The 23,790-nt window shown below is 73.0% G+C and overlaps 6 protein-coding genes across 6 annotated transcripts; 3 read left to right on the top strand and 3 right to left on the bottom strand.

Moving 5' to 3' along the window:
• Positions 1-1,994: 1,994 nt before the first annotated feature.
• Positions 1,995-7,527, top strand: AURANDRAFT_65784 (hypothetical protein; the record flags this gene model as incomplete). The annotated part of the gene is made up of 2 exons (XM_009040955.1): positions 1,995-5,000; positions 5,089-7,527. The coding sequence occupies 2 exons, from the start codon at positions 1,995-1,997 to the stop codon at positions 7,525-7,527; spliced, it is 5,445 nt and encodes a 1,814-aa protein (XP_009039203.1).
• Positions 7,528-8,970: 1,443 nt separating this feature from the next.
• AURANDRAFT_65783 (hypothetical protein) lies at positions 8,971-12,339 on the top strand (the record flags this gene model as incomplete). The annotated part of the gene is made up of 1 exon (XM_009040956.1): positions 8,971-12,339. The coding sequence occupies one exon, from the start codon at positions 8,971-8,973 to the stop codon at positions 12,337-12,339; it is 3,369 nt and encodes a 1,122-aa protein (XP_009039204.1).
• A 1,667-nt stretch (positions 12,340-14,006) lies between these two features.
• AURANDRAFT_13754 (hypothetical protein) lies at positions 14,007-14,525 on the bottom strand (the record flags this gene model as incomplete). Its single annotated transcript, XM_009040809.1, has 1 exon — positions 14,007-14,525. A coding segment is annotated over one exon (519 nt), but the record flags the coding sequence as incomplete, so codon positions are not given.
• Positions 14,526-15,703: 1,178 nt separating this feature from the next.
• On the bottom strand, positions 15,704-15,979 carry AURANDRAFT_29714 (hypothetical protein; the record flags this gene model as incomplete). Its single annotated transcript, XM_009040808.1, has 1 exon — positions 15,704-15,979. A coding segment is annotated over one exon (276 nt), but the record flags the coding sequence as incomplete, so codon positions are not given.
• A 1,589-nt stretch (positions 15,980-17,568) lies between these two features.
• Positions 17,569-18,492, bottom strand: AURANDRAFT_65781 (hypothetical protein; the record flags this gene model as incomplete). Its single annotated transcript, XM_009040807.1, has 1 exon — positions 17,569-18,492. One exon carries the CDS (start codon positions 18,490-18,492, stop codon positions 17,569-17,571), a length of 924 nt encoding a protein of 307 aa, XP_009039055.1.
• Positions 18,493-20,057: 1,565 nt separating this feature from the next.
• On the top strand, positions 20,058-21,125 carry AURANDRAFT_12975 (hypothetical protein; the record flags this gene model as incomplete). The annotated part of the gene is made up of 1 exon (XM_009040957.1): positions 20,058-21,125. A coding segment is annotated over one exon (1,068 nt), but the record flags the coding sequence as incomplete, so codon positions are not given.
• Positions 21,126-23,790: the final 2,665 nt, after the last annotated feature.

Raw genomic sequence — 23,790 nt, 5'->3', positions numbered from 1 at the left:
CCAGCTTCGCGGCGCGCAGGGCGACGCGGCTCGCGGGCTCGGCGTCCGCGGCCGCGCGGGACCGCGACGGGTCGTAGACGCCGTGCTTCTCCTCGGCCCTGCGGCGCGCCTCGGCGACGTCGTCGAGCGCGCGCGACCGCGCGGAGATCTCCGGCTTGAAGCAGGTCTCGCGCAGCTCGCGCTCCCGCGTCTCCCGCGTCTCCCGCGCCGCGTCGCGCCGCTCGACGGCGCGGCGCCGCTCGCGCTCCGCGAAGGGCGCGAGGTCCCCCTTTTGGAGGATCGCCTCGGACCCGCGGCTCGGCTTCGTGCCGAGCCGCACGGCCGCCGCCGCCGCCGCCGCCGCGGCGGCGCGGTCGTCGTCGAGCCGCGCGCGCCGGTCCACGGACCGGCGCCACGCGTCGGCCGCGAGCCGCGCGGCGACGTCCGGCGCGGCCGCGGACGCCGCGGCCTCGGCGCCGAGGCGCGCGGACGCGTCCGCGGCGTGGCGGAGCATCTTCGTCGCGGCCCGCGCGGCCATGCGCCGCGACCCCTCGTCCCGGTTGATCTCCGGCGCGAAGGACGGCGCCGACTCGTCGCGGAGCCGCGACTCGAGCGTCTCGCGGCGCGCGCGCGCGGCGCGCTCGACGTCCGCGACGCGCTCGTGGAGGGGCCGCCGGTCGTAGCGCGGGCCCGGCACGTTGTTCGTGCCCGACGCGCCCGCGGCGCGGTTCGCGAGCGCGATGCCGCCCGAGTTCTCGTTGATTGTCGGCCGGAACGGCAGCTCGAGCGCCTTCGCCTCCGCGTCCGCGACCTGGCGCAGGCACCGCAGCTCGCGGCGCTCGCCGGCCTCGGCGTGGAGCCGCGCCGACGCCAGGAGCGCGTCGCGGGCGCTCACCTCCGCCGGCGGCGGCGGCGGCGGCGCCGCGGCCGTTGTGGCGCCCGGAGGCGGCGGCGGCGCGTCGCGCGTCGCGAGCGCGGGGCGGAACGTGCACGACTCGGCGATCTCCTCCTCGATCTTCGCGAGGCGCGCGGCCTCGCGCGCCTCCCGCGCGGCCAGGTGGCTGCTCGCGAGCTCGCTCGCCTTGGCGCGCTGCTTCGTCGGCGACGCGGGCCCGCGGCGCTCGACCGTCGCGCGCTTCGCGCGCGCGGCCCGCGCGAGGCCCTCGCTCTTCTTTTCGTGCTCCGCGACGAAGGCCCGCAGGGACGGCCGCCGCGCGAGGTCCGACCGGGCCCGCGCGGCCCGCGCGAGCGCGTCGCTCCGCTTCTCCGCGGCCGGCGGCTCCGGCGGCGGCTCCTCGCCGCGGCTCGACCGCGACGCGTCGTCCCACGCCGCCGCGAAGGACTCGCGCGCGTCCGACAGGTTCGCCAGCAGGTTCACGAGGTGCTCCGTCGACGCCAGCTCCGCGGCCGCGTCGCGCGGCGGCGGCTCCTCGCCCGGGACCGCCGGCATGAAGATGCTGGCGTGGAGCCGGTCGGCGCCGCGCTCCTCCTCGGCGCTGATGTCGCCGAGGTCGCTGGCGAGGTTGAGGAGGGTGTCCATCCTCTCTGGTTTGGGCTCTGGGTTTTAGGCTGCCAACGCTCGTATAATCAGTTCGAAGCTCATGCGAAGCCCATCGGCACGCCGTCAACGACGGTTCGAGATTTTCACCAAAATCGACCCCGGCGACGCGTCGACAGCCGTCGATGAACGACGCGATTTGTCTAGCTACGCAGCGGAACGAAGGAGGGCTCTCTTGGCGACGTGTAACAGCCGAGATGGTCCCCAGCCGAGCCGATGGCGTCGCGGTGTGCGCCCACGAAGTCGTCGTTTTGGGGCGATTTGGTGGACTTTGTCTCGAGTGTCGACCTCGACGCTCGAGCTCGATCGCGGGCTGCGGAGGCGCCGATCGCCTCGGCAAGTGCACACGCGCGCGCGATCCTTGCGCGTCCCAACGCGCGCATCTCGTGCAGCGCAAGGCTCGCGGCAGTCGTGGGCATTCGCGCCGCATCGCTCGCGGCGCCGGAAACGCGCAACGATGGCGCTCGTCGCGGCGACGACGTCCATGGCGCCCGCGCCCGAGGTCGACGACTTCGCGACGCTCTGCGAGGTGGAGACGGCGGTCGTGGCGAAGATGCAGGGCGACGAGCGCGGCGGCTTCGACCTCTGCGAGCAGCTGAGCCACGGCTGGGCCTGGGCGCAGTCGTTCGGGTCGACGGCGGCGGCGGCGCGCGGCGCGCACGAGTACTTCAGCGAGCCCTTCGGGTCCCAGGGCCTGGGTTTGGCCGTGCGGGGCTTCGCGCGCTGGCCCGCCTTCGTCACCGCCGAGGCGCGGCGCCTGGGCGCCGCGGGCGCGCCGCAGTCCGCGGGGCTGCTGCCGGAGATCGGCTGCGCGTGGGCCGCGCTCGGCGCGGCGCTCGTCGTCTGGGACTACCGGCGCGGCGACGACTTCGCCGTCTACGAGGGCTTGAGGGACGCCGTGTCCGCCGTGTGTCTGGCGCCGCCGAAGCCGCGGGTCTTCGTGGACGCGGTCAAGGACGTCCTGGTCGTCGCGACGCCGTCGGACGTCTCGCTCCTGGCGCTCGTCTTCGAGCCGGACGCGAACCAGCCGCCGGGCGCGCGGGGGCGTTTACGGGTCCTCCCGACGGAGTTCGGCGCGACGACGGCGGATCTGGACGGCGCGACGTTCGCGGGCGCCGCGGCGTCGCGCGACGGCCGCGTCTTCTTCGCGGCGTCCGACGGCTTCGTCCACGAGTTCGAGTACGCCGCGCGCGAGTCCGTGCTCGGGCGCGTGGCGCGCATGGTCCTGCCCGGCGGCAACCCGCCGGCGCCGCCGCCGCCGCCGCCGAACCCGGACGCGCCGAAGAAGCGGCCGCCGCCCGCGGGCTACGAGGGCTTCTCCGCGGCGAAGTGCGCGCGGCGCGACCCGTCGGCCGTGCGGCGCCTCGCCACGGCGCTGCTGCCGCCCTTCGCGCGGCCCGAGTGGCTGCTGCACCCCATGCGCTTCCTGGGCGTCGACGGCGCGGGCAAGGACGGCCTCGTCGACGTCGTCGTCGACGACGCGCGCGGCGCCTTGTACGCGTTGTCCGCGCGCGGCGTCCTCGGCGTCTACGACCTGGGCAAGCGGGGCCGGGACCTGCGCCACGTGGGCAGCGCCCGCGTCGCCGACGCGGCGAAGCTCTGGTCCGCGGCGCACTCCGCGCGCGACACGACGGCGCCGTCGCCGCAGCTCTTCGAGCCCGCGGCGCGCGGCGACGCGAAGATCGTCGCGGTCCACGTCGTGTCGCCGCTGGAGTCGGCGACGGTGCACTGCGTCTGCGTCGACGACGCGGGCTTCCGCTTCTACTTCTCGACGACGGCGCTCAAGAGCGGTCTGGGCGTGCGCGTCGACGCGGCGGCGAACGCGGCGCTACCGCCGCCGACCGCGGACGGCGCGGACGACGCGCTGCGGCCCCGGGCGCTGACGCTCGTCCACGTGCGCGCGCCGCCGCCGGCGGCCCTCTGGGACGGCGCGCGGCGCGCCCGGGCCGCGGGCCGGCGCCGCGAGGACCAGGTCTCCGCGCCGCCGTCGACGGACGCGCGAGAGCTCTACGGCGCCAAGGTCGGCGCGTCCTTCTACGGCAACGGCGTCTTCGTCGTCGCCAAGGCGTCGGGCCGCGACGCGGACCGCGTGCTCGAGTGCGCCGTCGACGCGCGCGACGCGCCGCGCGGCGCCGCGGCGAAGCCCGCGGAGCCCGGCCCGTCGCCCGGCGGCGGCTTCTTCTTCGGGCGGGGCTCCGCGCCGACGCCGTCGCCCGCGCGGGCGCCGTCGCCCGTGAGCGCCGGCGGCGACGGGCCCAAGTACGCTTTGCGGGAGGCCGTGTCCGAGCTCGTCGACGGCCGCGGCGACGACGGCTCGCCCGCGTCGCGGCTCGTGCCCAAGGTCTGGGCGCTCGGCGAGGCCTGCGACCGCGGCGGCATCGCCGCGAAGTTAAGGGCGTTGGCGGCGTTGAGCCGCACGCCGGCGCAGCGCGACGCGCGGCCCTACGACCGCCTCGTGGCGCCCCTGGCGGCCAGGGAGGGCGACGCGTTCGTCGCCGCGGAGCGGAAGCGGCGCCGGGCCGCGGCGGTGGCCGCGGGCAAGGGCAAGGATTTAGATGATGACGCCTTGGTGGCGCTGGGCGGCGGCGCCTACGACGGGGCGCCGTGCCCGCTGCGGCCGCTCCACGGCGGCCGCCACTTCGCGCTCGCGCTGCCCGACCGGCGCGGCGACGACGGCGGTTCCCCGCGGCCCCGCGAGTACGCGGCGGCCTTCGCGCGGCTCCCCGAGCTCGCGTCGCAGCACGTCGTCGGCGAGCGGCGCCTGGTGTGCCTGACGCGGCTCGGCGTCGAGGAGCTGGCCAAGGTGCGGCCCGTGGACGCGCTGCGGGAACTGCTGCGGTCGGACCTCGGCGACGGCGCGCGGCGCTTCGGGTCGCCGGCCGACGACAAGCGCTCGGGCGGCGGCGACGCGGCGCTCCGGGCCTTCGCCGAGTCCTACGGCCGCGCCGAGGCCTGCGCCATGGCCCTGGCCATCGCCTGCGGCGCGGACGCGGGCGGCGGCGGCCAGGTCGACGAGCCCGCGACGCGGCGCGCGGCGCTCGCGGCCGCGCTGGACCTCGGCGGGCGGCCGCGCTTCGTCGAGACGGCGACGACGTCGGCGTCGACGGCGACGCAGACGGCGCCGGTACCGGCCCTGAACGGCGGGTTCCGCGCGGGCGCGCCGTCGTGGCAGTCGCCGCAGGCGGCCGCGGCGGCCGCGCCGAGCCCCGCGGCCGCGCCCGCGCGGCCGGCGACGCTGCTCTGCACCTTCAAGCACAGCGACCGCCACGAGGCGTTGTTGTTGTTGGCGTCGCGGCTGTTGCGGCCCGTCTGGTTCAAGCCGCTGCTGTGGTTCGAGGACGGGTGCGACCGCGCGACGTTCCTTCTGGACGCCGCGGAGCTCCAGGCGCTGTCGACGCCCGTCCAGGAGCTGCGGAACGCCCTGCGCGACGAGCCGGCGCTGGCCGTCGCGACGCGGCGCGACGTCCTCGCCGCGGAGCGCGCGCGGCTCAGCGCCGCGGGCCTCGCGGGCGGGCCGCCCGCGCCGCGCGCGGAGCTGCCCGACGGACGAGGCCGCGCGCGACGCCGAGGCCGCGCGGCGCGAGGCCCGCGAGCTCCACGTCGTCTACCGCCTCGTGTCGCGGGCGACGCAGGCGCTCGCGCTCCTCGGCGTCCTCGGCCGCGCGCGCGAGGCCGAAGACCGCGCGCGCTGGGCGGAGGCGCGCGACGCGCCGCCGCCGGGCGCGCCCGCCGGGAGCCTCCTGGGCCTGCTCGGCGGGCCGGCCAAGGCCGCGCCGAAGCGGCCGGCGACGGCCGTCGACGCGCGGCTCAAGCAGGTGGGCTCGCGGACGCTGCGGGAGCTCGTCGTGTCGCGCGACGCGCACGACGCGGTCCGCGAGTGCCTGCGCGCGCTCACGGCGCCCGTGTCCGTCGGCGAGGCGCTGCTGAGCGACCGGCGGCCGCCGGCGGCGCCGGCGCCGGCGCCCGAGAAAAGCGGCGCGCCCGCGGCCGCGGCGCCCGCGGCGCCGGCGTACGCGTGGCCCGAGGCGCTCGCGCGCGAGCTCGGCGGCCACTGCTACCTCTACTTCAACGGCGGCGACGCGCTGGCCCACGGCGCGTCGCTCCACCTCGCCAAGGCGGCGCGCCTGACGGAGGGCCTGCGCCACGCGGAGGCCGAGGACGCGCGCGCCGCGGCGGCCGCGGCGTACCTCCGCGCCGCCGGGGCCTGGCGGTCCCCGAGCGACGTGCTGCCCGCGGCGGCGCCCGGCGCGTCGCCGCCGGCGCTGGCCACGGCCTGCGACGCCCTGCGCGTCCACGGCTGCGCCGCCGCGGCCGTCGAGGTCGCCCTCGCGTGCGCGAAGAACTTCGCGCCCGCGTCCGTCCCCGGCGACGCCGGCGACGCGGAGCTCGCGGGCGACCACTGGGAGCTCGCGCTCTACCGGGGCCGCCCGCCCGACGGCGCCCAGCGCCGCGACGAGGACGCGCGCGAGGCCTGCCACGACGTCGCGCTCGACGCTTTAAAGCGCGAGCTCTGGCGCTGCGGCGCGGCCGGCGACGCGCGCGCCGACGAGGCGCGCGGCGACGGCGCCGACGGGGCTTTGCTGGCCTGCTGCGGCGCGAAGCGCGGGCCCTTCCTCGACCGGTGCCTCGAGGCGGCCAAGGCCGCGGACGACCGGCGGCTGGTCAAGTTGCCGCTCGACGCCGTCGAGGTCTACCTCCGCGCCGCGGACCCGGGCCTGCTCTGGCGCCACCACCTGGCCCACGGCGAGGACGCGCGGGCCGCGGCGCTCATGGAGGACCTGGCGACGGCGCCCGGCGGCGACCTCGACGCGCGCGTGTCGTGCCTCGTCCGCGCGGCCGAGTCCGCGCGGCGCGCGGCGCGCGCGGGCGGCGCCGCCGCGCCGGGCGCGTCCGCGCCGCCGCGCTACGACGCGGCGAAGATCCGCGAGCTCGACGAGCTGCTGGCCGTGGCGCGGCTCCAGCAGCGGTGCCTCCGGCGCGCGGCGGACCTGCTCGTCGACGCGCGGCGCGCGACGGCCGACGCCGAGGCGGCCGCGCGGCGCGCGGCCGCCGACGGCGAGCCCGGCGGCGAGGCGGCCCAGCTCCACGACGCCGGCCTGGAGAACGAGCGCGCCCTGGACCTCGAGCGCGTCGCCGCGACGCTGGAGGAGCGGCTCGTCGGCGTCAGCGAGCTCTACAACGACGTCGCGAGCCGCTACGGCATGTGGGACCTCTGCCTCGTGACCTTGAAAGTCTGCGGCCACGACGACGAGCCCCTGGCCGTCAAGCTCTGGACGTCGCTGCTCCGGCGCCTCGTGCCGCGGCGCGCGCGGGACGCGAGCGCCCAGGCGCGCCTCGGCGACGCGGGCTTCTGGGCCGCGCCGGGCAACGGCGACGGCGACGAGCCCTACTGGGACGACGGCCGCGCGGCGAGCGGCGCCTTCTTCGAGGACCGCACGTGGCTGCGGCCCCTCTGCGACGCCGTCGCGTCGCTGGGGCGCGAGCTCGCCGACGACGACGGCGAGCTGGGCGACGCGGGCGCCGCGGACGACGCGCCGTGGACGTCCGCGGCGTTCCCGCTCCGCGCGCTCGTCGCGTTGCTCCAGCGCCTCGCGACCCTGCTCTACGAGACGACGCGCGCGGGCGCCGCGGACGGCGCGCGGCCCGCGGCGCCGACGTGGCCCAAGGACGCGCTCCGCGCGGCGGGGGCGCCGCGCCTCGCGCTCTTCCTCGCCCTGCTCCAGGTCGGCGCCGCGCGCGACGCGTCGGACTTGGAGAAGCTCCACGCGCTCGCCAACGCCGCGGACGTCCTCGACGCCTGGGCGACGGCCGCGGCCAACGACGTCCGCGAGCGCCGCGCCTTCGCGTCGGGGCTGCGCCACGGCGCGGACCCGGAGCACCTCATCGCCACGCTCCGCGGCTTCGAGCACACGGCCGACCCCCTCCTCGACAAGACCCTCAACCTCCTCCACAACACGAGGGACCGCGTCGACGCCATCTTCTCCCGCTGAAGGTACGCGGTTTCTCTCCCCTCCCCCTTCCCTCCCCCCGATAAGGCTTATCTCCAGTCGCCGCGGCCGTCGAGGAGGCGGAGGAGGGCATGGTCGTTTTTCAATTTCTTGTAGCTGCACTCAGCTCCTGAAAACCATCCGAACTTGAGCGATAGCTGCTGCGCTTGGTACTCGTATGCTCCGCTCGGCAGCCTCACGCTCTTTGTGGCGAGTGTCGCGTTGCTGTTGAGTGTTTCGAGATAGTGGGTTTGTGCGAGCGCTTCCTCCGTGTTGGTCAATTGAGCCCATCGCGTAATTTCAAAGGGATTTTCCATGTAGTATGGGAAGTTGTCAATTCCCCAATCATTTTCGAGATCTGGGATCATCGAGATGGTTCCCTGAAAGAGCGGAAGAAATCGGCCATCACTTCGCACGATGGTAACTTTGGCATTTCCTACCACCTTCGCTCGCTCCAAAAATGCATAGGGGTCTTCATACTCGGGGTCTCCGAACTCCGTATCTGGGTCTTCGTAATCGAAGTCCGGGTCCCAGCCCGCTGCGAGCTTTGCACTCTCGAGCACATTCACGTTGCGGACTTGAACTGGAAGGTCCAGGTATAATGACGTTCCATCCGCACCCTCGAAGTACTTCTTGAACATAGCGTGGCGCTCGACAAAGCGCCTGCCGTTGAGCAAGGTGCATTCGACGATGCATTCGTAGTCGAACATCCTACTGCGCCATCGCGTGCCGCGTTCGTCTGCCAACATAACCGCAAGCACCTCAGGCCCTTGGAGCCGCGCGTCAGCGATTCTTTGTAAAACAGGGGGACTGTGCAGAATTGGCACCGCTCGTGCGAGCGCGGCCATGACTGGCCTCTTCGCCAGCGCTTGGAGGCGCTCCTTGGACGTCGCGGCGAGGGCCGCGGACGCCAGCGGCGTCAGGTAGTCCGTGAGCACGGGCAGCTGCACGTCGAAGAACTTCGCGATGGTCGCCGCCGAGGCCCGGGGCGTCGTCGAGGAGCCGCGCCGCTGCTTGCGCGCGCGCGCGCCCGCCGTCGACTCCGCCATCGGTACCTGCGTGTACGCGCGCTGATTCCCCACCCGCGATGGAGGCGACGGGTCGGGTGCCCAGCATATGGCGAGTCGGTCTCCGCCGATGTATACGGAAGGCCCTCGGAACATGGAGGAAACATGGACGTGGCGGCAAAATACGGCGTGGGAGGGTTGGGGTGCGAGGAGGGAAAGGGCGCGCACCTTGCAGCTCGCCCGAGTGCTGGGGCTGGGTCAGCGCTTGAGGTAGGTGCCCGCGGGGTCCCTCGAAGCTGTCGGGCGCACCGCCGCGCGCGCGCAGGCCGTCGTGCGCGCTCGCGACGCCGACGCCGGCTGTGGAGGTCAGCGATTCCCAAACCTTGCAGCTCGCGCGATGTGCGCGCCAAACGCGTCGTGCTAGCAACGCAACGCAAGCATGGCCGCGCCCGACGCCCAGCAATACGTCGCGCAGTTCGAGCAGTGCGTGGCGGCGTTGCAGACGGGCGCGAACGCGGCGCAGGCCACGAAGACGCTCCTGGCGCTGCGCGAGGACCCGCGCTGCCTCGAGATCGCCCAGTGCGTGCTCGCCGGTTCCGCGAGCCGCGAGGCCCAGTTCCACGCGCTGACGCTCTTCCGCGAGGGCGCGCTGCAGCGCTGGGCGTCGCTCGGCGCACCGCAGCGGTCCGGAGCCGCGGGCCTCGCGCTCGACTTCGCCGCGCGCCTCGACCCGGGCGCGGAGCCCTTCGTGTCCGCGGCGGCGCTGCGCGCCTTCGCGGCGCTCTGGGCGCGCGGCTTCGCCGACGCCGCGCGGGGCCCGAAGGAGGCCACGCGCGCGCTCGCGCGCGACGTGCTCGCGAAGGTCAAGGCGGCCGCGGGCGACCGCGGCGACGTGCTCTGCAACGCGCTCGGCGCGCTCGTGCAGCAGTTCTCGGGCCTTGAAAACACGCTCGGCGTCGCCAAGGGGCTGCGCGACGCCGCGCGGCAGCGCGTCGAGACGCAGGCGCTCTTCGACGTCGCGAAGATCGCCTTCGGCGCGTTACGCGCGTGCGCGGCCGCGCCCGGCGACGTGCCGCGCGACGCCGCGGCGGCGGCGGAGCTCGCGGAGCAGGTGCTCGGCTGGGACTTTAGCGGCGCCGGCGACGCGCTGACGGCGCGCGTCGCGCCGCCGGCGCCCTGGAAGGCGCTCCTCGCCGACGGCGGCGCCTTGGACGCGTGCGCCGCTTTAATCGAGCGGTGCCCGCCGGGCCACGCGGCGCGGCGCCCCGCGCGCGCCGCGGCGACGCTCCTGGCCTCGGCGCAGGGCGAGGCCGTCGTCGCCAACGAGGCCGCGTACCGGCGGAGCGCCGCGGCGTGCGCGACGCGCGTCGCCGCGTCAGCGGCGGCGCACGCGGCGGCCGCGAGAACGTTCGACGACGCCGTCGCGGAGCTCCGGAGCGCCGCGGATTTGGTGTCCGCGGTCTTCGGCGCCGCCGGCGGCGCGTCCCAGGTCGCGGCGGACGTGTTGGGGCCCTTGCTCGAGGCGTCGGCGCGGAACTGCGACTGGGTCGCGAGCCGCTGCGTCGAGCGCGCGGCCGCGGCGACGGCCGCCGTCGTCGACGCCGCGCGACAGCGAACCAACCACGGCCTCGTCGCCCGCGCGGCGGCGGCGGCCGACGACGCCGACGCGGCCCTGGACGAGGGCCTCGCGCCGCTCTTGGAGGCGTGGGCGCTCGTCGCGGGCGACGAGGCGGTCGTCCTCTACGACGCCGCGGCCGCCGAGGGCTCGAACGCGCGGCCCCCCTGGCTCCACGCCGTCGTCGCCGAGGTCGGCGCGTCGGTCTTCGGCCGCTACGCGCGGTGCCGCGTGGAGGCCGCGCGCGCGCAGGCCGCCGCGGGCGTCTTGGGAGAGCTCGAGGAGGACGCGTCGGCCGACGACGTCGCCGCGGGCGACGCGCGCGAGCGGCTCGAGACGGCCGCCGCCGTCGGCCGGCGCCACGTCGCCGCGTCCTGCCGGGCTTTAGACGAATTGCTGACGACGGCGCTCGAGCGCGTCGGGGCCCTGGGTGCCGCGACGGACGCGTTGGAAGTCGACGCGACGCTCGAGGAAGTTGTGGTATTAGCGGACCTCGCGGGCGCCCTGCTCGCGGACGACGACAGCAGCGGCGAGACCGTCGCCGTGCCGCTAGCCATCGCGGCGGCGGCGCGGCGCGACGGCGACGCCGCGGGCGCCGCCGCGGCTTTGCTGCACAAGGTGCTCTCGTTGGTGCAAACGGACGTTCGGCGGCCGTCGTCGCCGGCCGTCGCGGCGTGCCTCGCCGCGTTCCTGGCGCGCCTGCTCGCGGCCTACGCGCGCGCGCCCGACGCGCCGCCGGGGCCCCTCGGCGACTTCGCCGCCGCGGCGCCCCAAGTCGTCGCGGGCGCGCTGGGCGCCGCGGCGGCGTGGCTGGCCGCGTGGCGCGCGGAGCCGGCCGTCGTCGCCGGCTGCGCGCGGCTCATTACGGTGGCGGCGACGGCGCGGCGCGGCGCGCTCGCCGGCGACGCGGCCGCGGCGGACGCGACGCTGCCGCTGCTGGAGGCGCACGGCGCGGCGTTGATCGGCGACGCGACGCCGCTCGCCGCGGGGTTTCGCCGCGCGCCGCCGGCGCTGCGCGCGGACGTGGCGCGGGCCTGCGGCGACCTCGCGCTCGCGCTCGACGCTTTAGGCGCGCGCCACTTTGAAGCGCTGGGCGGAGCCGTGGCGCGCGCGCTCGCGGACGCGCTGCGCGCGGACGACGGCGACGGCGCGGACGCCGCGCTGCGCTGCTACGCGGGGCTCGGCGGCGCGAGCGCGGCCCAGGGCTTCGACGGCGCCGGCGCCGCGGCCGCGCGGCGGCTCCCGGGCGACGCCGTCGCGGCGATGGTCGACCCGCTGCTCCGCGACCTGGAGGCGCGGCCGCGGCGGCCGCTCGCGTCCGCGGCGCTCGCCGCGGTGGGCGCGACGCTGGCCGCGCAGCTGCCCTACGCGTCGCCGGACGCGCGGCGCGCCCTCTTCGCCGCCGCGCCGCGGGCCATGGCGCTCTGCGCGGCGGACCGCTTCGGGTTAAGAGGCGACGCGGACGCCGCGCACGACGACCTCGACGAGGCGCTCCGGGTCGTCGACGCGCTCGTCTCCGACGACCTGTTCGGCGACGACGACGGCGCCGACGCCGTCGGCGCGGGGCTGGCGTGCCTCGGGTTCCTCGTGCCGAACCTGGACGCGGACCTGCTCTGCCGGCGCGCGGACGCCGCGCGGAAATTCTACGGGTCGGTCGCCGCGGCCGTCGACGCGGCGCCGGAGCGCGTCGCGGGCCACGCGTCGCTCGGCGCCGTCGTCCCGGCGCTCCACTTCGGCTACGGCCTCCCGGACGCCGTCGCCGCGCGCGCGGCGCTCTCGTCGACGCGCGGCCTCGCGGCCTACTACGCGGCGCTCGACGGCGCCGCGCGCGGCGCGGCCGCGGAGACCTGGCTCGCCTGCGCCGGCGCGCTCCTGCGGCCGCTCCTCGCCCACGCGGGCGCCGTCTGGGACCGCGCGGACGACGCCGCGGACGCGCTCTTGGCGCTCTTCGCGGCCGCGGACGGCGCGGCGCCCGCGGCCGTCGCCGCGGCCGTCGCGCCCGCGGACGGCGCGGCGGCGGCGCAGCTCGGCGAGGACGTCGCGGCCCTCGCGGCCCACGCCGCGCAGCTGCTGCGGAGCGCGGGCGCGCCGAGCCTCGCGGCCGCGCTCCGCCGGCGCGAGACGCGGCGGCTCTGGCGGGACGCGTTCGCCGCGTTCCTGACCAAGGCGCGGGGGTACCTGATTCAATCGTGATAAATGTGGCTTTAGAAGCAAAAGTCAGCACTCACTGCCTGCGGCCGCTTCCCCGTGACACTGGTCCGTTGATCCACACATAAATATTACGCGGTCGCGGCGCTACCTGGTTCCATTAAGCTTGGTTTGCTGGTAGCCGCGGAGACGCGAACGCGCGTCCGAGATTGAAGATGATGCTGGAGTTCGTGAGACGGCGGAGAGAGTGTGGTCAGATGGCTTCAATGGGCAGGCCGAATCTACCGGAACTGCTGCTCAGCGCTCCTCGGATTCGGACGCGGAGCTCGTCACGACGGAGGCCGCATTCGCGCCGTTGGCTTCGACCTCAGAATTCGCCTCAGCCATAACCTTCAATTCGGAGAGGACTTCCTTCATATTTGCGATGGTCTGAACAGCGTTAGCGCGCTGCTCGCCGACATCGTCGTCCTCGTAGGCATGCGCGTGGATTTCGCGGCTGACGAGGAGCGTAGCATCGATCCACGCGTTGCGCTCAAGGATGGCGAGGTCGCGGATGTTCTTCATCATATTGTCGGTCACAGACTTCTTCTCGACGGCCCAGACAGCCTTGATAGCATTGAGGCAGCGCTTCGCGACGTGCTCGCGGATCGATTTACGACGATCTTCCTGGTTGAGAGCGCCGCGGACTTCGCGCAGTTTCTTGACAATACTATCGCGCCTCGTTTCATCATCAACGTGAACAAGTCCCACAACAACGTCCTTGTTAAACGTCGCAGCAACCCGATCGATCACGTCGTCGGGCATGATCTGTTGCTCGAGGTACTTATCGAAAATGTAATGGTTCGCGGTGCCGTATAGAATCGTCGCTTCGATGGTCTTGTTGAAGGCATCTTCGAGATTCTCGATTATCAATGTCGTCTTGGCTTCCCAGGCCACTTCAATCACAGCGCTCAGACGCTTCGATACACCGACGCCGTGCTCCTGGATTCCGCGCATCGACTGAGAAAGTTTTTTCTTTACGTCATTGAGCAAACGCGTCATCGGCGGCTTCCACCACGAAACGACCTCTTCCATGGCTCGCAAATAGATCTTCTCGCCTTGAAAGAAAGGGCTCTCGAATGCATTGGTCTCCATGAAGGGCTCGAGCCAGGCTTCAGTCAGCTTCTCTCCAGTATCGTGGACGGCCTCTTGAAACTTTTCCATCGCGGGGGTGATTGCGACCTCAAAGCTCGGCGTCGACTTCGCCAGCGCCCGCTGGCACTCCCGGAGCATCGCGAAAGGAGTGAGCGCATCCGTTCCCATCTTGCGCAATTCGCCTTCTTTTTCCGCGAGTCGAGAGCGCGCCGCTGACTCGAGCGCGGGAATCGACTTTCGCACCAGGGTCGTAAAGAGATCAGGAAGCCGATCTTTAAGCGTCACGATAGCGGCACGGCTCGCAGGCAACGACACGCCGCTCTTCTCCGCGCTCTCATCGAACGCGTCCTTTTCCGCGCCTTCGTCGTATCCCTTGTCTCCGTCCTCGCGACACACCACGGCGTGCGGCCCGAGAGCGCTCGAGAGCTGATCATTGACAAGCTTCATGGCCGCGAGCCGCGAATCATCGGAATCGAAGATGTCGAACTTGGTCAGGATTCGCCTACGCGCGACGCGGCGTGACGAGGCGTGACGCGCTCCGAAAACACGTTCAGCGCGCGCAAGACACCGGAGTTCTGCAGCGTGCGCTCTCGCGTAGGATCATGCTTCTCGGCGAGCTGGAGCGCAAAGATCCCCTCCTTGTCCTGTTTCGCCTCGGACACGAGGAGGATGAGAGTCTGGCTGGACGCGATGTATTTCTCGATGAGGTCCTTGGTCTCCGTCGCGCCGTCACCGTAATGGATGATGCCCGGTAGGTCGACGATCTGCAGATCCATTTGGTCCGGGCCCTCCATGCGCAACGCGATCTCGGACCCGGTCACCTTGCGGCCATCCTTGGATCCAGTCCCAATAAGATTCTTCTGTGCTTTCGCGATCGCGTCCTCGATGTCGTTCTCCTGAATTACTTCAAACTCGGCATCCGATCCGCGACGAATCTCGCACTTGAGCTGGTCCGCGCGCCGGCACTGCACCACCGTCGGCGCGCGCGTACAGATCCCGGACTTGACCGGGAACGGAACTTTCGTGAGGCACTCCAGGAGGCTCGACTTTCCAGACGATTGGTCACCGACAACACACAGCTGCGGAAGGCTGATCTCGCCGTCGCATTTGTCGCGCATGCGGGAGAGCGCGTCGAGCGTGGTCAGATACACTTCTTGCGCCGTCATATCTGCGAGTTTCTACGACCGGCTCGGCTTTTTCGACGATTGAGTCTCCGATTTGGGCCCGGGCCCCGGGGCCGGGCTAGTTAGCTACAAGGGCGACAGTGAGCATCCAGTGAATCTCACGCCTCCTCGGTAATGGGCGCGCTTGTTAGCAAACTTCCAAGCTCCAGCCTCGCTCGCAGTTACTGTAACCGATTAGTCTTGGCGCCGCGCGGCGCGGCGACGGTCCGCGCAAGCGCGGAGGGGCGTCGGCGCCGGAGGTCGCGCGGGCTCTCCGCCGCTCTGCGGGAGCGGGTCGCCCCCGGGGCCGCACGCGGGGCGAAGCGAGTCGCGTGTGGGCCCCGGCGGGGGGTGCGCGGAGCGGACGAGAGCGGCCGCCGCGGGGCTCCGACGCGCGCCGCCCGGCCCCCGGCCGTCGAACGAGACGACTCGGGGGCGCGGGGGCGGCGCCCCTAGCCCAGCATGGAGCCCTGGAATTCCTTGCGGAACTTGGTGGCCTCCGTGTGGTAGATGGACCGTTTTTTGTCGATCTCCTGCGTCGACGGCATGCGCATGGCCTCGAGGTTCAAGTTGTGCTCCTCCTTGGCCATGATGTAGGAGCCGAGGTCGTCGAGCACGGACTCGAACTGCTGCGTCTGGGCGAAGCGCTTCAGGTTGTCCTGCTCGAGCATCTTGACGATCTCGCTCTGCGCGTCGTCGAACATGTACGGCGTCACGTTCGTCGTCTCGAGGTCGTCCGTCTCCTTGGCGGACTCGATCTTCTTCGCGATGGCCTTGACCATCTTGTTCGGCAGGTTCACCTGGTGCTTGCTGGACGTGTCGACGTAGAGGTCGTTGATGTTGCCCGCGAGGAAGCCCAGGTTCAGCGCGGCCTGGTTGAGGACCTCCTGCGCGTCCTCGGGCGACTCCTTGATGGCGTCGGCCGTCTTCTTCGCCTTGGCGACGAGCTCCAGCGCCTCCGTGCGGTAGCGGCGCACGGCGTCCCAGAAGAAATAGTTCTCCTCCGCGTGCTCCGTCTCGAGGAACGCCTTGAACGCCGCGGACGTGAACGGGTGGCTGAGCACGGCGTTGCACGACGATTTTTCTCGCATGGCCTTGAGCTCGAACTCGGCGCTGGCGACGGGCGAGTACATGAAGGCGCTGCGGAACTGGGCCGCGCTCAGCCGCGCGCACGTCGACGACTCCGTCGCGATCGCCGACGCGTTCCGCGGCGCCTCGCTGACGAGGGCCATCTCCCCAAAGTACTCGCCCTGGCGCGTGATTTTCGCCAGGACCTGGTCGTCGTCGTCGGTGATGGTGATGACGCCCTGGAGCAACACGTAGAAGAAGTCGCCCTTGTCGCCGCACGAGAAGATGTAGTCGTTGCTCCCAAAGGTGATGGTCTCCATGTTCTGGAGGACGACGGCGAGGCGGCTCTGGGACAGGCCCTCGAAGATGGGCAGCTGCAGCGCCTGGAGCCGGCCCATGTCGCGGAGCTTCATGACCTGCTCGATGCCCGTCTGGCAGTGCGGGTGCATCTTGAGGAACTGCTTGAAGTCGACCCCGTTGAACTTGAGCACGAGGCACTGGGTCTGCGTGAAGACGGACGCGCTCACCTTGAGGCCCCGGCGGCCGCTGGCGCCGAGGTCGCCCAGAAGCGCGGACTCGCCGAAGAGCGCGCCGCTCTGGAGCGTGCCCAGGTCCTTCTTCTCCGTCTTGTCGTCGCTCAGCGACACCTGGAGCGTGCCGTGGAGGAGGATGTAGAAGGCGGACGCCACCGTGCCCTGCTTCAGGATCTCGACCTCGGGCCCGAGGCTCAGGAACGTGCCGATCTGCGCGAGGAGCGTGAGCTGCTGCTGGTCGAGCGAATCGAAGAAGTTGAAGCGCCGGAGCCACTTGGAGCAGTTGTCGTGGGTCAGCGTCGCGATGTTCTCCCGGAACTTCTCGTGCGCCGGCTCCTGGCCGTCGAGGATGTACTTCTCGTAGACCTCGAGGCTGAAGACGAGGAGCACGACGTCGTGGCCGCTGCACGCGAGCACGTCCGTCGGGCTGTTGTCGTGGACGTTCTTCGCCGCGTTCTTGCCGCCCTTCTGCTTCGCCGCCGTGACGGACTCGATGCCCTGGGCCATCTGCGTCGCGCCGAGCACGTCGCCCGCGCCGTAGCGGTGGAGCTCCGTGCCGCCCTCCTGGCCCGGGATGCCGTGCTTCGTGAGGAGCCGCAGGGCGCCGCTCTCGACGACGCACATGTCGTCGGGCTGCATGGATTTCGGGCCGTAGATGCTCTCCTCCTCCTTGATCTTCATGCGCACGAAGAGGGGGCAGATGACCTTGAGCGCGGCGTCCGGCTCGATGTCCTTGAGCAGCGGGGTCATGTCCAGCGTCTCGATCATCGACTCGGCCTCCTTGGCCTCCTTGGCCGTGGACCCGTGCGCGCCGCCCATGCTTCCGTCCCGCGCAGCGGACCCCGCGAAGAGCGACCGCCGGCCTCTCGCGGAGCGGACCCCGACGACGCCGCCCTCGCCCGGAGACGGGACGCCGCGCGGAAGCGAGCCACCAGCGGCGGCGGCCCGGTCCGGAAACGACGCGCCGGTCTCAGACGCCGGCCGAGCTGCCGCACACCGCGGACCGTCGGCCGAGCGCGGCCACCGTTCGACGCCGCCGAGCTCAGCGCTCGAGGGCTGCCCTTCTGTTTTGGATGTATCTCCGTTTTATGGATACTTAACTCGACTCAGCTCGAGGCTGGCGATTCCCTGCGATTCCCTAACTTGTACTTCTAGTACGAGCTCTGTAGAGCCTAGTATAAGTAGTAAACCTAGGAGCAATCTAGGAGCCTGAATTCAGACTTGAATTCAGGGACGGACGATGTCCGCCGCGGTGGCTGCCGCGAGCGCCGCGCGCGCGCGCACACCGCAGCCTCGGACGTGAGTCGGACACTTAGAGGAGGCGGGAGCGGGGAAGCGAGGGGGGGGCGCGGCGGGAAACACCGCCGGCGACCGGCTCACTTCTCGATGTGGGGCTGCCAGATCGTGTCCGCGAGCGCCATGAAGCCCGTGACGATGAGGAAGCGCGTCTGCTTCGGGCGGAGGAAGTCCATGTAGGGCACGACGAGGTTCGCGAGGCAGAGCCCGACGATGGAGTGGGCGACGAGGAAGAGGGCGCCCCAGACGTAGTCGTGGTAGATGGGGTCGCGGACCTCGGCGACCATGCCGTTGGCCTTGCGGTTCACGGGCGGCTGGCCGCGCTGGGCGAGGTGGGACACGAAGATGAGGGGCGCGCCGAACTTGAGGTAGTTGATGCCGCCGGGGAAGAAGAGCGCGCCGAACGCGAAGCCGAGCCAGTAGAGGCCCGACATCTTCACGTGCGCCATGCCGAGCTCGCGGTCCTTGGAGTTCTTGAGGTCGCCGATCTTCCAGAAGGGCTTGTACATGTAGGGGATCTTCTTGACGAACTTGGGCGTCGCCTTGGTCATCGCGCGGTTCAGCGCCTGGCTGTCGTAGTTCTCGAGCTCGCGGTCGCGCGCCGCGACCTCCGCCGTGACCCCGAAGGAGCCGGACACGCGCTGGCGCAGGCGCAGCTCCGAGATCTTGTCCTTGGCCACGTCGATCTTCAGCAGCTTCTTCGTGTCGCCCGCGTACTTGGCCTTGAGGTGCGCGACGGCCGCCTGCACCTCGTCGTACTCCGCGCTCGGCGGCACGCCGAGCATGCGGAAGTGCGCCGCGCCCTCGACGACCGTGGCCGGCGGCGGCGGCGGCGGCGGCACGAAGATGTTCCCGATCTGGTCCTTGAGACCCATCGTCGCCGTCGCCACCGTCGTCGACCGCCGCAGCGACCGGAGCGATCGCGCCGGCGCCGACATCCCGCTCCGCACGGCGAAGCCCGCCACGACGGGCAGGGTCGCGAGGAGCGCCATACACCTGGCCATGGTTAACGTGTTTTGGGGGGAGCTGCGCTCGCAGTCCGCGTCGTCGACGATATCAGACGAGCTCGACTGCTCCTTCAAGCGATCGAGGGCGGAAGCAACCAGGACACGCGGACAAAGTTTGAGTTGCCTTTGCGCTGCGCCGGCAAGGACGAAAACAACCATAGGGCTGGGCGCGCCCATAGAAGTAGTTATTTATTATTGCTGGCCGCCGGCCGTAGTATGTCATAGAGGTCCTCCGTCGACCCGCGCGTGCGACCACTGAAATCGAGGCAAAATTGTGGAATTATACCCCCCGCCATGCCGCAACGTCGGAATTGCGCGCTAATCGTATCGAAGGCGACATTTTAAGGGTGTGGGGTTGCCGGTTCGGGTCGGAAGTCGTGCTTATAAGTCAACAAGATGCTTACTTGAAGGGAAGTATCGCCCTGGGTTATTCGTTTTCAGATTTTGTTTTCGTCCTTGTGCGCCGGCGCGCCGACGGCGGCCTTACGGCCGCCCCGCTCGGTCGTCGGCAGCCATGGGGATGAGCGCCCCTCGCGGGCTTAGGGGGTCTGGGTTCGCGCGAGGGGCGCGGCGCTGCGCGCTCATCGAGCGGCGCGCGCGTTCGACTCGGAGCGCCGCGGCGGCCGCGCCGCGCTCTAGAGGAAGCAGTAGCGCGCCCCTTCCAGCTCGAGCATGCTCTTCGCGACGTCCTCCTCCTCGGACGAGAAGCTCCCGCGCGTCTCGCGCGGCGACGCGGCCGTGACGCGGCGGCGCTTCGCGCGGCCGCCCGCCGCGGCGCCGCGGCGCTTCGTCGCCGCCGCGCGCTTCTTCGCCGGCGGCGCGGCGTCGCCGCGCGCGCGCAGCGTCTTCTTGCGCGTCGTCGGCGTCACGACGGCCGGCGGCGCGGGGGACCCGGCGGCCGCGCGCTTGGCCTTGATCTTGCCGAGCTGGTCTTCGAGCGCCGCCGCGACGGCGCGCGTGTCCAGGGGCGGCGCCGCCTCCTCCGCCGGCGTCGCGAACTCCGCCGCGACGTCCTCGCCATCGTCGTACATGAGGTCGAAGGCCTCGGCCAGCGACAGCGCGCTGTCCCGCGGGGCGTCGTCGTTTTCGCAGGACATGGTGGGTGTAAGACCTGCGGAGGGCTGCCTCGCGCGACCGGGGCTGCCGCCCCCGCGCGCGCGCGGCCCCGCGCGACCCTGCGGCGGGCCAGCGGGGCGGCGAGGCGCACCTGACGGCGCGAATCGACGAGAATGATCGGCACCGGAACGGGGCAGCTTAAGGGTGGTAAAGCAACCGAGGGCAAAACGTTGCCACTTCACTATCTCTTCAATCTCAGCCTCCCGCGGGCCAGCTCATCGAGCATGCGCGCTCAATCCGGCTCGATGCGCCATTCAATCATACTCCTCCTCGTTCGCCGATGCACCTCCTCGGTCACACTGAGACCACCGCGCGCGACCACGTTCTTTAAGACGCGCGGCACCGCAAAGGACTTTGACAAGCAGGAAGCGGGAGTGTACTGTGGGGACCTCGCAGCCGAGCGCTACCTCGGCGCGCTGCCGGGCCTCAACGACTGGAGCCGCTGGCACGAGAGCCCGCCGGCGCTGCGCAACGGCCACGCGCACACGATCTTCGCCGCCAAGTGCCGCTTCACGGCGCGCGTGACGTACGCGCGCGAGTTCATCGACACGCCCGACGGCGGCACGCTCGCGCTCGACGTCGTTGTGGGAGCGGACGAAGACGACGTGAGCCGCAATCCCTCCGGCGCGACCTTCGTCAAAAATTCCGCCACCACCTCTGACGGCGCGCCGTTCCTCGTGCTCCTGAGCGGCCTCGGCGGCGGTTCGCAGGACACGTACGTGCGCGGGCAGGCGGCCGCGGCGCACGCGCGGGGCTGGCGCGTCGCCGTGCTCAACATGCGGTCCTGCGCCGAGTCGCCCGTGACGTCGCCGCGCTTCTTCTCCGCGCGGCGCGGGTCCACGGACGACGTGCGCGCGGCCGTCGACCGCATCCGGGAGACCTACGGACCGTCGCGGCTCTGCGCCATCGGCTGGTCCAACAGCGGCACCATCGTGGCCAACGCCCTGGCGGAGCAGGGCGACGCCGCCGGCCTCGACGCCGCCTGCTGCCTCGCGGCGCCCCTCGACATGCCGACGTCGTCCGCGAATTTGGAGAAACCGTTCCACAGGAACGTCTACGACCGGTCCATCGGCGGCTCGCTCGCGGAGAAGGTGCGCGGCGCCCGGGACCTCTTCCTCGACGACGCGGGCCGGCCCACGGCCGTGCCCGCCTGGGGCGGCGGCACGTTCGTCGCGGACGTCGACCGCGCGGCGGCGGCGTCGACGATCCGCGACGTCGACGAGGCCATCACGGCGCCCTGCTTCGGCTTCGAGACCGTCGACGCCTACTACGCCGACGCGTCCGCGGACCAGCGCGTCGCGGCCGTGGCGAAGCCCCTGCTCGTGGTCAACGCCGCGGACGACCCCATCGCGCGGTTCACGACGAAGCGCGGCGTCTTCGACTTCGACGCGCTGGCCGCGAACCCGAACGTCGTCGCGGCCGTCACGGCCCACGGCGGCCACCTGGGCTGGTGCGACGCGGCGGCGCCCTGCGGCCCGCCGAGTTGGCTCCAGGAGAACGCGCTCGACTTCCTCGACGTCGCCGCGCTCGACGCCGCGGACCGCGCGGCGCTCGCGCGGCGACGGGCGGCCTGAGCCTCGTCCATATAACAGCCTGTTACTCGTCGAAGAGCCCGCCCACCATCTGGGCGGCGAGCTGCGCCGCGCGGTCGTCGTCGTCCGCGGACTGCGAGCGCCGCGCGCGGGGCGCCGGGCCGAGGCTCAGGCCGCCGAGGTCCACGAGGCGCGCCTGCTCCGCGGGCGGGTCCCGGCGCGCCTGGGCCGCGAGCCGGTCCTCGGCCTGCCGCTCCGCGAGGATGAACGCCTCCATCTCCTCGTGCTCGGACTTCTTGGCGCCCTTGCCCTTCTTCTTCGCGGGCCGCGCGACGCGCTCCTTGTGCGGGATGACGCTGGCCTTGGCCGCCTTGTCGTCGCGGCGCAGGCCCTCGCGGTCGCCGCCGCCGGGCGTGTTGAAGTCGCCCTTGGCGAACGTGATGCCCAGGCCCTCGGCCTCGGCGCGCGCGCGCGACGAGTACTTGCGGAGGATCGCGCCGCCGACGTCGGGCGCCGCGGGTTGCGCGGGCCGCGGCGCGACGCCCGGCGGCGGCGCGAGGCCCGGCGCGGCGAGGCCGGGGGCGAGGCCGGGGCTCGGCGCCCGGCCCGGCGCCGCGAAGCCGGGGCTCGGCGCCCGGCCCGGCGCCGCGAGGCCCGGGGCGGCGAGCGGGCTCGCGGTCCGCGGCGCGGCGACGCCCGGCGGCGCGGCGACGCCCGGCGGCGCGCCAACGCCCGGCGCGCGGGCCCGGGGCGCCGTCCGCGCGAGGCCCGCGAGCATCTCCGCGGCGCCGTTCCGCGCCGCGAGCTCCGCGGCGGCCGCGCGGTCGCGGGCCGCGGCCTCCTCGTGGCGCCGCGCGCGGTCCTCGAGCTCCTGCGCGGCCTCCCGGTCCCGCGCGGCCGCCGCGGCGCGCTCCGCGAAGAGGAGCTCGCGCCGCGCGGCGGCCGCGGCGGCGTCGCGCTCGGCCTGCGCGGCCGCGGCCGCGCGCCGCTGCTCCGCGGCCTCGAGCTCGAGCCGCTCGAGCGCGCCGCGCTGCTGCTCGGAGACGGCCGCGGCCTGCCGCTCCGCGAGGATGAACGCCTCCATCTCCTCGCGCTCGGACTTCTTGGCGCCCTTGCCCTTCTTCTTCGCCAGCGCCTCGGCGTGCCGCCGCGCGGCGTAGGCCGTCTCCGTCTCGAAGAGCTCCTCGTAGGCCCGGGGCGTGCCGTCCGCCGCGAGCCGCGCGGCGCGGTTCGCCTCCTTCATCAGGAGGCCCAGGGCCGGTTGCGTCAGCACGTCGCCGAGGTCGTGGGGCCGCGGCGACGCCGCGTGCTCGAAGGGGTCCTCGATGCTCAGGCGCCACTTGAGGTTCGCCTGCCGCACCAGGTCGCAGTCGCGCCAGTGCTCGAGCTTCGGCGGCGTCCACCCCAGCCGCGGCGACACGACGACGTTCTTGACTTTCAAATCCTTCAGCCACTCGAAGTAGCCCGCGAGCAGCGCGGGCAGTTTCGCGTCGCCGCCCGCGTCCTCGAGCTCCTTCTTCCGCCGCTCCGCGCGGTTGCCCGCGATCTTCTTCGGGTCCTCGAAGAAGCAGTCGATGCCGTCGACGACGTCCGGGTAGCGGTGCTTCGGCTGCAGGTTGGGACAGACGCCCGCGATCTGCAGGTACGTCACGACCAGCAGGCAGTGCGCGAAGGGGCTCGGCGTGTGCTTCTGGTAGACCGTCGCGACGCCCCGCGCCTTCGCCCAGGCCTTGACCAGGATCAGCAGCCCCCGCGACGCCTTGCCGCCGGCCGCCGCGTAGGCCTTGAGCCACCGCGAGTTCCGCACGGGCACGGGCTGCCCGATGGTCAGGTCCACGGCCACGCGCCGGCCGCCGACGTGGGCCTTGAGCTTCAGGAGCGGGACGCGCGCGTCGGCGATGACCTCGAACTCGTCGAGCTGCAGCTCGCGCTCCCAGAGGTGGCGCGCGTTCAGCAGCGCCGCGCGCATGGCCCGCACGGCGGCGGCCTCGCCGCGCGCGAGGCCCGGGTGGCCGTAGGCGACCAGATCCACGTCCGACTCCGGGTTCGCGAGGCCCGACGCGCAGCTGCCGTAGACCTCGACGCGGCCGTCGGGGAAGGAGTCCTGGATCGCCGCGGAGAACAGGGCCGCGAGCCCCTCCGCAAAATCGAAGAGCGCGGGCCGCGCGGTCCGCGCGTCGGCGAACTTGGCGAGCCAGGCCGCCGCGGGCGGCAGCGACGGCGCCGCGGCCGGCGACGACGGCGGCGCCGGCTCCGGCGCGGGCGGCGCGGCGGCGACGGCCGCGGGCAGCAACGGCGGCGGCGCCGGCTCCAGCGGCGGCGGCGACGGCGGCGGCGCGGCGGCGAGGCCCGGCGGCGGCGGCGCCATGCCGGGCGGCGCCGCGGGCGCGAGGCCGGGCGGCGACGGCGCGAGCCCCGGCGGCCGCGCGGCGGCGATCGGCGGCCGCGCGGCGGCGATCCGCGCCCGCGCCTCCGCCGAGAGCCCTGGCGGCCGCGCGGCGGCGATGCGCGCGCGCGCCTCCGCCGAGAGCCCCGGCGGCCGCGCGTCGGCGATCGGCGGCCGCGCGGCGGCGATCCGCGCCCGCGTCTCCGCCGAGAGCCCTGGGGGCCGCGCGGCGGCGATCGGCGGCTGCGCCGCCGGCGCCCC

The sequence above is a fragment of the Aureococcus anophagefferens genome (genome assembly GCF_000186865.1).
Source record: "Aureococcus anophagefferens unplaced genomic scaffold AURANscaffold_17, whole genome shotgun sequence".
Lineage (NCBI taxonomy): Eukaryota > Pelagophyceae > Pelagomonadales > Pelagomonadaceae > Aureococcus > Aureococcus anophagefferens.
This window is presented reverse-complemented; position numbering and strand designations above follow the sequence as displayed.